Below are 11,927 nucleotides of genomic sequence, written 5' to 3' on the forward strand. Positions count from 1 at the left end.
TCTTATGAGATTTTTTCTGTAAGTTTCAGGAATTTGATTATGATGAATTTTTTTTAACGTTTTATTTGTTATTGGGGTATAGCCGATTAACACTGTTGTGCTAACTTCAGGTACACAGAGAAGGGACTCAGCCACACATATGCATTCTCCCTCAAACTCCCTCCCTATCAAATCTGCCATATTACACTCCACAGAACTCCCTGTGCTATACAGTAGGTCCTTATTGGTCCTCAACTTTAAAAGTAGCAGTGTGTTCATGTCCACCCAAATTCCCTAACTATCTCTTCTCCCATTCCCCCAGCAACCATAAATTCCTTCTCTAAGTCTGTGAGTCTGTTTCTGTTCCATAAATAAATTTGTTTGCAAAATTTCTTTTAAGATTCCACATATGGGGATATCTTATAATTTTTCTCCTTCTCTGTTTGACTAACTTCACTCAGTATAACACTCTCTAGGTCCTTCCATATTTTTGCAAATTACATTATTTCATTCTTTTAATGGATGAGTAATATTGCATTATATATATGTACCGCATCTTCTTGACCCATTTCTCTGCTGTTGGACATTTAGGTTGATTCCATATCATAACTATTGTAAACAGTGCTGCAATGAACATTAGGGCGTGTGTTTCCTCTTAGACCAAGTTTTTCACCAGAGCCACACCCAGGGGCAAGATTGCACGGTCTTATGTTAGCTCTATTTTTAGTTTTCAAAGGAGCCTAAACACTGTTCTCTGTAGTGGCTGTATCAGCTAACAGTGTAGGAGGGTTACCTTCTCTCCACATACTTGTGAGAATATTGTTTGAAATGGACAGGAATGGGTAAATTTAATTCAGATGACCATTATATCTACTACTATGGGCAAGAATTCCTTAGGAGAAATGGAGTAGCCCTCACAGCCAAAAAACAAGTCTGAAATGCAGTACTTGAAAGACAAGTCACTTAAAATCACTGTAATCCAAGTCTATGCCCCACCCACTAATGTCAAAGTATATGAGGTTGACTGGTTCTATGAAGGCTTGCATTACATTCTAGACTAAAACATCAAAACAACAACAAAAAATTCTCCCTTTCATATAGGGGACTGGAATGCAATCACAGGGATCAAGAGATACCTGGAGTAACACACAAGTTTGGCCTTGGAGTACAAAATGAGGCAGGGGAAAGGCTAAAAGAGTTTTGATGAGAGAAGACATGGGTCATAACAAACACCATCTTCAAACACAAGAGACAATTCTACACATGGACATCATGAGATGGTCAGTACCAAAATCAGAATGACTATATTCTTTGCAGCCAAAGATAGAGAAGCTCTATACAGTTGGCAAAACCAAGACTGGAAGCTGACTGTGGCTCAGATCATGAGGTCCTTATTGTGAAATTCAGACTTGAGTTGAAGAAAGCAGGGAAAACCACTAGGCCATTCAGGTCCTTTATGATTATATAGTGGAAGGGATAAAAAGATTCAAGGGATTAGATCTGAGAGAGGGCCTGAAGAACTATGGATGGAGGTTTGTAATTTTGTATAGGAGGCAGTGAGCAAAACCATCTCCAAGAAGCAGAAATGCAACAATGCAAAATGGCTTTCTGAGAAGGCCTTACAAAGAGGTGAGAAAAGAAGAGAAGCAAAACGGAAAGGACAAAAGGGAAAATGTACCCATCTGAATGCAGAATTCCAAAGAATAGCAAGGAGAGATAAGAAAGCCGTGTTAAGTGAGCAGTGCAAAAAAAAAAAATAGAGGAAAGCAATAAGATGGGGAAGACTAGAGATGTCTGCAAGAAAATTAGAGATAGCAAGTGAACATTTCATGTATGATGGGCAGAGTAAAGAACAGAAATGGTATGGCCCTAAGAGAAGCAGAAAATATTAAGAAGAGGTGGCAAGAATATACAGAAGAACTGTGCAGAAAAGGACTTAATGACCCAGAGAACCATGATGGTATGATCACTCACCTGGAGCCAGAAATCCTGGAGTGTGAAGTCAAGTGGACATCACTACAAACAAAGCTAGTGGAGGTGATGGGATTCCAGCTGAGCTATTTCAAATCCTAAAAGATAATGCTGTGAAAGCACTGCATTTAATATGCCAGCAAATTTGGAAAGCTCAGCAGTGGCTATAGGACAGGAAAAGGTCAGTTTTTATCCCAGTCTCTAGAAGGGCAATGCCAAAGAATGTTCATACTACCACAACATAACTGGGCTCATTTCACATGTCGGCAAGGTAATACTCAAAGTCCTTCAAACTAAACTTCAACAACATGTGAACTGAGAACTTCGAGATGACCAAGATAAATTTAGAAAGATGGCAGAACTAGAGATTAAATTGACAACATCCGTTGGATCATAGAAAAAGCAAAAGAATTGCACAAACACTCTGCTTCATTGACTATACTGAAGTCTTTGATTGTGTGGATCACAACAAACTGTGGAAAATTCTTACAGAGATGGGAATACTTGACCACCTTGCTTGCCTCTTGAGAAACCTGAATGCAGGTCAAGAAGCAACAGTTAGAACCACAATGGAACAACAGACTGGTTCAAAATTGGAAAGGACTATGCCAAGACTGTATATTGTCACCCTGCTAGCTTAACATCATACAAAATACCAGGCTGGAAGAAGCACAAGCTGAAATCAAGATTGCCAGGAAAAATACCAATAACCTCATATACACAGATGACATCACACTAATGGCAGAAAGCAAAGAGGAACGAAGAGCTTCTTGATAATGGTGAAAGAGGAGATTGAAAAAGCTAGCTTAAAACAACATTTAAAAGACGATGATCATGGTATCGGGTTCCATCACTGCATGTCAAAAATGGGGAAAAATGGAAACAGTGAGAGATTTCATTCTTTTCAGCTTCACAATCACTGTGACGGTGACTGCAGCCATGAAATTAAAAGACACTTGCTCTTTGGAAAAAAAGCGATGAAAACATTGACAGCATGTTAAGAAGCAGAGACATCACTTGACCAACAGAGGTTCATATTGTCAAAGTTATCGTTTTTCAAGCAGTCATATATGGATGTGAATGTCTGACCACAAATAAGGCTGAGTACCAAAGAAGTGATGTTTTGAACTCTGGTGCTGGAGAAGACTCTTGAGAGTCCCTTAGACTGCAAGGAGATCAAGCCAGTCAATCCTAAAAGAAATCAGTCCTGAATATTCATTGGAAGGACTGATGCTGAAGCTGAAGCTCCAGTATTTTGGCCACTTGATGAGTAGGTGGAAAAGACCCTGATGTTGGAAAAGTTTAAGGGCAGGAGGAGAAGGGACATCAGAGGATGAGATGGTTGGATGGCATGATTGACAGAATGGACATGACTTTGAGCAAACTCCCGGAGTTAATGAAGGACAGGGAAGCCTGGCTTCCTGTCTACTACAATCCATGGTGTTGCAAAGGGTCAGAAACAATTGAGTGACTGAACAACACAACAGGAACTGACCATGATGTATCTTGACATTAAGATCTTTGGCTCCATCTAATTGGAATTCACTGAGCAGTTTTAATATGTAGTTGTTGTTTTTGGTTAGTCGCTAAGTCACATGCCCTATTTGAGAAATTATCAGCCATTATTTTTAAAAAATAATCTTGGAGTGTGTTTCCTATACAATTTAGTGTTAGTTTCACTGTACATCAAAGTGAATCAGCTACACATATACACATATACCAATTCTTTTGGATTACCTTTCCATTTAGGCCATCAGAAAATGATGACACAGGGAAGTCAGCCATTATTTCTCTATCTCTTACTCTTTATTTTCAACTTCATGTTCAACAGTTCTTTGCTATCTTCCCACAGGTCCTTGAAGCTATGTCCATTTTCTTTTCAGTCTGTTTTCAAAGTTAGGTTATCTTCAAGCTTATTCATCCTTCTGCCATCTGCAATATATTGTTTAAACAATGCGGTTTTCTAATAATCTATTTTCTGGTTCTGCCAATTGGACTGGATTTTTAAAAGCCAGTATCCAATGATTTCAATATCTGTGTCATCTCAGTGTTGTCTTCTGTTGGTTGTTTTTTCTCTTTTGAGGTTTACCTGGTCTTTGGCCTCACAAATGATTTTCAACTGTATTTGGACACTTGAGCTTTTATATCTTGTGACTAAGGATGTTATTGGACTCCTTCATTAATCAGGCCTCCATTGCTGCCATGTAGGTGCAAGTCCAAGTTTCCCACCTGGCCTCCTTTTACACCAGGAGAAAGGGCAGAGGTTTCTTGTTCACTCATTATGTGGGTGGAAATGTGGGCTGCTTACTTGGACCCTGTAGATCAAGGCAAGGAAAGAATTGGCCATAGGTTTCTGCCATCATGTGTTTCTAGACTAAATCAGCCCAGCTCAGTTGCTCAGTCGTGTCTGACTCTTTGCAACCCCATGGACTGCAGCACACCAGGCTTCCCTGTCCATCACCAATTCCCAACGCTTAGCTAAACTCATGTCCATCAAATCGGTGATGCCATCCTACCATCACATTCTGTTTTCCCCTTAACCTATCACCTTCAATCTTTGCCAGCATCAGGGTTTTCTGCAAAGAGTCAGTTCTTTTAATCTGGTGGCCAAAGTATTGGAGCTTCAGCTTCATCATCAGTCCTTGCAATGAATATTCAGGACTTATTTCCTTTGGGATTGACTGGTTGGATCTCCTTGCATTCCAAGGGACTCTCAAGAGTCTTCTTCAACACCACAGTTCAAAAGCATCAATTCTTCGGCGCTCAGCTTTCTTTATAGTCCAACTCTCACATCCATACATGATGACTAGAAAAATCATAACTTTCACTGTATGGAATTTTATTGGCAAAGTAGTGTCTCTGCTTTTTAATATTCTGTCTAGGCAAGTCATAACTTTTCTCCAAGGAGCAAGTGTCTTTTAATTTCATGACTGCAGTCACCATCTGTAGTGATTTTGGAGCCCCAAAAATAAAGTCTGTCACTGTTTCCATTGTTTCCCCACCTATTTGCTATGAAGTGATGGGACCGGATGCCATGACCTTAGTTTTCTGAATGTTGACATTTAAGCTAACTTTTTCACCTCCTCTTTCACTTTCATCAGGAGACTCATTAGTTCCTCTTCACTTTCTGCCATAAGGGTGGTGTCATCTGCATATCTGAGGTTCTTGACATTTCTCCTGACAATATTGATTCCAGCTTGTGTTTCATCCAGCTTGGAATTTTGCACGATGTACTCTGCATATAAGATAAGTAAGCAGGTGACATTATACAGCCTTGATGTACTCCTTTCCTGATTTGGAACCAGTTTGTTCTTCCATGTCTGATTCTAACTGTGGCTTCTTGACCTGCATGCAGATTTCTCAGGAGACAGGTCAGGTGTTACCATCTATTTAATTTCCACAGTTTGTTGTGATCTACACAGTCAAAGACTTTGGTGTAGTCAATAAAGCAGAAGTGGATATTTTTTTGTGGAACTCTCTTGCTTTTTTGATGATCTAACGAATGTTGGCAATTTGATCTCTGGTTCCTCTGCCTTTTCTAAATCCAACTTGAACATCAGGATTTCATGGGTCACGTGCTGTTGAAGCCTAGTTTGGAGAAGTTTGAGCATACTTGACTGGTGTGTTAGATGAATGCAATTGTATGGTAGTTGGAATGTTCTTTGGATTGGAATGAAAACTGACATTTTACAGACCTGTGGTCACTGCTGAATTTGCTGGCATATTGAGTGCAGCACTTAAAGAGCATCATCTATTAGGATTTGAAATAGTTCAACTGGAATACCATCACCTCCACTAGCTTTGTTTGCAGTGATGCTTCCTAAGGCCCACTTGACTTTCTATTCTAGGATGTCTGGCTCCAGTTGAGTGATCACAGATTCGTGGTTATCTGGGCCATGAAGATCTTTTCTGTATAGTTCTGTGTATTCTTGCAACCTCTTCTTAATATCTCCTACTTCTATTAGGTCCATAAAATTTTTGTCCTTTATAGTGCCCGTCATTTCATGAAATGTTCTAGGTATCTCTAATTTTCTTGAAGAGATCTCTAGTCTTTCCCATTCTGTTGTTTTCCTCTATTTCTTTGCACTGATCAATAAGGAAGGCTTTCTTATCTCTTCTTGCTATTCTTTGGAACTCTGAATTCAAACGGTTTTATCTTTCCTTTTCTCTTTTGCCTTTAGTATCTCTTCTTTTCTCAGCTATTTCTAAGGCCTCCTGAGGCAACCATTTTGCCTTTTTGCATTTATTTTTATTGGGGATGGTTTTGATCCCTTCCTCCTGCACAAAGTCAGGAACCACTGTCCATAATTGATCAGGCCTTCTGTATTATCAGATCTAATCACTTGAATCTACTTGCCTTTTCCACTCTAATCATAAGGGATTTGATTTAGGTCATGCCTGAATGGTCTAGTGGTTTTCATATCTTTCTTCAATTTAAGTATGAATTTGGCAACAAGGAGTTCATGACTGAGCCACAGTCAGTTCCCAGTTGTGTTTTTGCTGACTGTAGAGAGATTCTTCTTTGGTTGCAAAGAATATAATCAAACTGGTTTTGTATTGACAATCTGGTGATGTCTATGTGTAGAGTTTTTACTTGTGTGCTGGAAGAGGGTGTTTCCTATGAGCAGTGTGTTCTCCTGGAAAAACTCTGTTACCCTTTGCCCTGCCTCATTTCGTACTCTAATGCCAAATTTGCCTGTTACTCCCGGTATCTCTTGACTTCCCACTTTCGCATTCCAGTCCCCTTTAATGAAAAGGAAATCTTTTTGCATGTCAGTTCTAGAAGTCCTTGTGCGTCTTCAGAAAACCATTCCACTTCCGATTCTTCAGCATTACTGTTCAGGGCATAGATCTGGATTACTGTGCTTGTCAATGGTCTGGCTTGGAAATGAACAGCAATCATTCTGTCATTTTTGAGATTGCATCCAAGCATTGCATTTCACACTGTTTTGTTGACTATCATGGCTACTCCATTTCTTCTTATGGATTCTTGCTCACATTAGTAGATATACTGGTCATCTGAGTTAAATTCACCCATTCCAGTCCATTTTAGTTTGCTGATTTTTTAAATGCCGATGTCCACTCTGCCATTTCCTGTTTGACCACTTCCAATTTGCCTTGATTCAGGGACCTAACATTCCAGGTTCCTATTGCTCTTTACAGCATCAGATTTACTTCCATCAGCAGTGACACCCACATTCGGATGCTGTTTTTGCTTTTTCTCCATCTCTTCATTCTTTAAGGAATTATTTCTCCACTGATCTCCAGTAGCATATTGGGCACCTACTGACCTGGGGAGTTCATCTTTCAGTATCCCATCTTTTTGCCTTTTCACACTGTTCATGGGGTTCTTAAGGCAAAAATACTGAAGAGATATGCCATTCCCTTCTCCGGTGGACCACTTTTTGTCAGAACTCTCCACCATGACCTGTCTGTCTTGAGTGGCCCTATACAGCATGTCCAGTGATTCACGGAGTTATACAAGGCTGTGGTCAATGTGATCAGATTGCTTAGTTTTCCGTGGCTGTGGTTTTCATTCTGTCTGCCCTGTGATGGATAAGGACAAGAGTCTTATGGAAGCTTCCTATTGGGAGTGACTGACTTAGGGGGAAACTGGGTCTTGGTCTGATGGAAGGCCATGCTCAGCAAATCTGTAGTCCAATTTTCTGTTGATCGGTGGGGCTGTGTTCCCTCGCTCTTTTTGACCTGTGGCCACATATGGTGGAGATAAGGAAGATAATGGCGACCTGCTTCAAAAGGTCTTATGCGTGCACTGCTGCACTCAGTGCCCCCAAACCTGTAGCAGGCCACCACCAGCCCATGCCGCTACTGAAGACTCCTGGACACTGACGGACAAGTCTGGGTCAGTCTCTTGTGGGATCTCTGCTGCTTTCTCCTGGGTCCTGTTGGGCACAAGGTTTTGTTTGTGCCCTCTGAGAGTCTGTTTCCACAGTCCTCTGTAATTTCTGGCAGCTCTATGGTGGAGTTAATTGCCACCTCCTCCAAGAAGGCTTATGCCATATCCATGTCTACTGCACCCAGAGTGCCTGCCCCTGTAGCAGTCCACTGCTCACACATACTTCTGCAGGAGACACTTAGACAGAGATCTGGCTTAGTTTCTGTGGCATCTCTGGGTCCTGGTGCACACAAGGTGTATTTCTAGACTAAGTCAGTATTGTGAGAACTGTTTGTGTCTTGCTAGGCTACTATTTTCTGGGCCTTTTCTTGAAGAGATCAACTTCTTCGTGAGACTTTTTATCTTTCTGATTTTGTATCATTTCTGGTTTGCAGTCTCAGGGACCTAGTCAGGATTCATAGAAGGCAAAATGAAAACCCCAAGGACTATCATCAATGTAACTCTTAGAATCACAATGTCCTTAAGCAGATTGACTTACTACTTGTTTCACAGTCTCCTGTGTTGGTTTTTATAATATGGTCAAGACCTTTATTTGGCAGAAGAAATCCTTAGCAGATGCTATAAGCAGAAATATTTTTACCTCATCTTGTCCAGAAATGGAAGGCAAAATTTCCTTTCACAGACATTGCAACATGTTGTATAAAAGGGTGATTTTTTTTAATCTTAGCTATCCATCTATCCAGCATATATTCTGAAATAAAACATGTTTGAACATCAGTTCATTGCAAAGCAGACATATTTGTTAAAGTAGTATATGTGCTTTCATGGTGGTAAAATAAGGTCTTAAAATGTGTATTTTTGATTAACTGATTAAAATTCCTTCTATAAATCATTTCTGTTCAGAAATCATAAGTTGCCCTGACATATTTGCCTGCAGTTTTATTTTATTCTTTTAAAACTGTAGTGGTGTTGTTTGAATAAAGCAAACGCCATTATTTTTTAGACCCTCAAGGAAAATGTGGACCTCCGCCACCAATAGACAATGGAGACATTACGTCACTCCTGCAATTGGTATATCCTCCAGGAATGATTGTTGAGTACCGGTGTCAGGCCTACTATGAACTTCGGGGAAACAGAAACGTAGTATGTCGGAGTGGAGAGTGGTCAGAACCACCAAAATGCTTAGGTAAATGCTTTAAACGTCTCTTGAATCCTGGAATAATCTTTATACTCAGCATGATGTTTAACTCTTTATAGTAGAGGTTTTATGGATTAAATAACAACCATTCTGTTGCATACTTGACCATCAAGTATTAATATCTGTATATAGAAATAAAGTTAGAAAATTTCATGTTTAAGCAACAATGGCTCCTTTATGAAAGCTCTTCATATGACAACTGACATTATGGGTCTTTCATTATAACATTTAATGATTAAACTAGCAAAGTATTTCATTCTTATAACATTAATTTTGTTAATATGATGATACCTATGTTATACATTTTCAGTGTGTTGGTTTGGAAAAAGTTTGAGGAAGAATTTTTTAACCAAAGTTCTTGAAACCCTGAAATTCTGTAGAAAATATTTGCATATTAATCAAAGGTTCATGATTATTTTCTTTAACTTTAGAGGCATGTGTAATTTCAGAAGAAACAATGAGAAAACATCACATACAGTTAAGATGGAAAATCGATACAAAACTTTACTCTAAAACAGAAGATAATATTGAATTTACGTGTCAACGTGGTTATCGTCCAGTGACACCACATCATACATTTCGAACAACCTGTCGGGAAGGAAAGATGGTGTATCCTAGCTGTGGATAAAACTTTGTCTAAATGCAGTTGTAAAATTGAAATATGTACATGTATTCAGATTTTTCCTAATTAATTCAGTATTTTATCAAATATTTTTATTTTATCAAGTATTTTTTAACTCATCTTGAATCATAAATCAGATTTGTGTTAAATATTATGGGGACAATGTAATTGAGAGGTGGGAGACCAATGACTCACTTCTTAAAAGTACCTCATTAAACTTGGCAAATTAAAATGTTATGTGTCCTGTTCATGAAACATTTAAAGCAAGAAATTAGATTCAATCACTTCCATGCCTCCTTCCATCCATCAGCTTCCTAAGCTTTCTCGATTACTTGTGAGGCTTTCTGAAACTCTGTTTTAGAATACATGGGGAAAAAATATGTGGAGAGAAATGAAAAATTCCAAAATATTGATAATATCACTTAACAAACATATAAAGGCAAACTATGTCATACTTCTGTCAGTAATTAAATATCAGTAGTTTATCTTACCTTTGCTCATCTATCAGTAGATGAATAAACCAAAAATGATGAAATACATATTATTTTCAGCTCAGTTCAGTCACTCAGTCGTGTCCGACTCTTTGCGACTCCATGCACTGCAATATTCCAGGCCTGCCTATCCATCAGCAACTCCCAGAGTTTACTCAGACTCATGTCCATTGAGTCAGTGATGCCATCCAACCATCTCATCCTCTGTCATCCCCTTCTCCTTCCTCCTTCAATCTTTCCCGGCATCAGGGCCTTTTCAAATGAGTCAGCTCTTCACATCAGGTGGCCAATGTATTGGAGATTCAGCTTCAGCATCAGTCCTCCCAATGAACATTCAGTACTGATTACCTTTAGGCTGGACGGGTTGGATCTCATCATACTTTACAAGATGCTTATCAAAGTACACATAATAACTCAAATAAAGAACAATGAGAATCACATTGCATAACTACTATAACATGGCATATAAATGATTAAAAATTCAACATTAAATATAAACACACACACATAAAGAAACTCTGCTTTAAACGTTGAATAACTTTTTATAGAAAAATATTGGCAAGAAGTGTAAGAAAATATCTAGTAGAGCTAGAGTTGAATTTACATATAATAGGTGTAAAATGTGTTTAACTTCTTTTTACTTACATGAATTATTGAATTTTTCTGTCTTTAATGTATATCAACTTTGAATCACAAAATATTTTCTAAAATAAAGAAATATGCAAAGTGAAACAGCATGAACTTTAGAGATCGATTTGGTAATGAACTTTAGGTCTAGTAATGTTTTCCTGATTTTGCCAGTACAGAGCATTTTAGAAACCTTCACCACCAGTCTGAAATGTGATTTTTATGTTCATGCATTTTAAACAGCATATTAAGCTTAAATCAGTTAACTATAAACATTTAAAATTTCTAAATATCATAAAAATTTTATTATTAAAACAGAGCTATAGTTAATTAAGCTAAAATATTTAAGGTGATATCTTGTTACTTTGTACTGCATCAAGTCAAGTGACCTTCTTAGTCCAAGAAGCATGGCCATCACCATTGGTGCTAATTGATTTAAATCTGAATTGCTAGTAACACTTGGTTTGCTCACCCTTAAATGAAATTGTTACAGTTGACAATTTATCTTCGCTGTAAATGTTAATATTTTTGTAGATATTATTTCTCCAAAATTTTTAACTAATGGTTGCAGAATCTATTTATGACCTGAGGCTGCAAGCAGTTATTTCACTGTTGTCTAGAAAATGGTGATTTTTAAAGATCAATTCTATTATTTTTCTGCAGTTATTGTCATTCCATGTAAAGATGAGTGTTAATTTACAGACTCTGTTCATAATCAACTTTCACCTAAAAAGTTTTAGCAAATCTTTAAAATAATTTGTTTTTAAATAATTTTTAATTGACATATAGTTGATTTACAACAGTTTCAGGTGTATAACACAGAGATCCACAATTTTTAAAGATTATGCTGCATTTAGAGTTATTGTAAAATGTTGGTCATACTTCCTGTGTTGTATGGTATGTCCTTGGAGCTTCTTTATTTTATACATAATACTTAATACCTCTTAATCAAATAGGCCTATCTTGTCCCTCTCTGCTTCCCTCTCCCCACTGGCAACCACTTGCTTGTTATCTGTATCTATGAATCTGTTTCTGTTTTGTTACATACTTTCATTTTCTTTATTTTTTAGGTTCCACATATAAGAGATATCATACTGTACTTGTATTGCCCTGTATGACAAATTTCACAAAGAATAATACCTTCCAAGTCCATTCATATTGTTTAAAATGGCAAAATTTCAT

At 38.0% G+C, this 11,927-nt stretch overlaps 1 protein-coding gene across 4 annotated transcripts in view; it reads left to right on the top strand.

The window, feature by feature from the left end:
• The window catches only part of CFH (complement factor H), a 192,180-nt gene extending 181,992 nt beyond the window's left edge, over positions 1 to 10,188 (top strand). The window contains exons 21-22 of one of the 4 annotated variants that reach the window (XM_043485474.1): positions 8,811 to 8,993; positions 9,437 to 9,970. In XM_043485474.1, coding sequence (XP_043341409.1) covers positions 8,811 to 8,993; positions 9,437 to 9,633 — 380 coding nt within the window. In that variant the 3' untranslated portion in view covers positions 9,634 to 9,970. Of the gene's footprint in view, positions 1 to 8,810; positions 8,994 to 9,436 lie in introns of all 4 variants that reach the window. The other 3 variants (XM_043485479.1, XM_043485476.1, XM_043485477.1) reach the window with 3 other exon arrangements.
• The last annotated feature ends 1,739 nt before the right edge of the window (positions 10,189 to 11,927 follow it).

Source organism: Cervus canadensis, chromosome 13 (genome assembly GCF_019320065.1).
Source record: "Cervus canadensis isolate Bull #8, Minnesota chromosome 13, ASM1932006v1, whole genome shotgun sequence".
In the NCBI taxonomy this organism is placed as follows: Eukaryota; Metazoa; Chordata; class Mammalia; order Artiodactyla; family Cervidae; genus Cervus; species Cervus canadensis.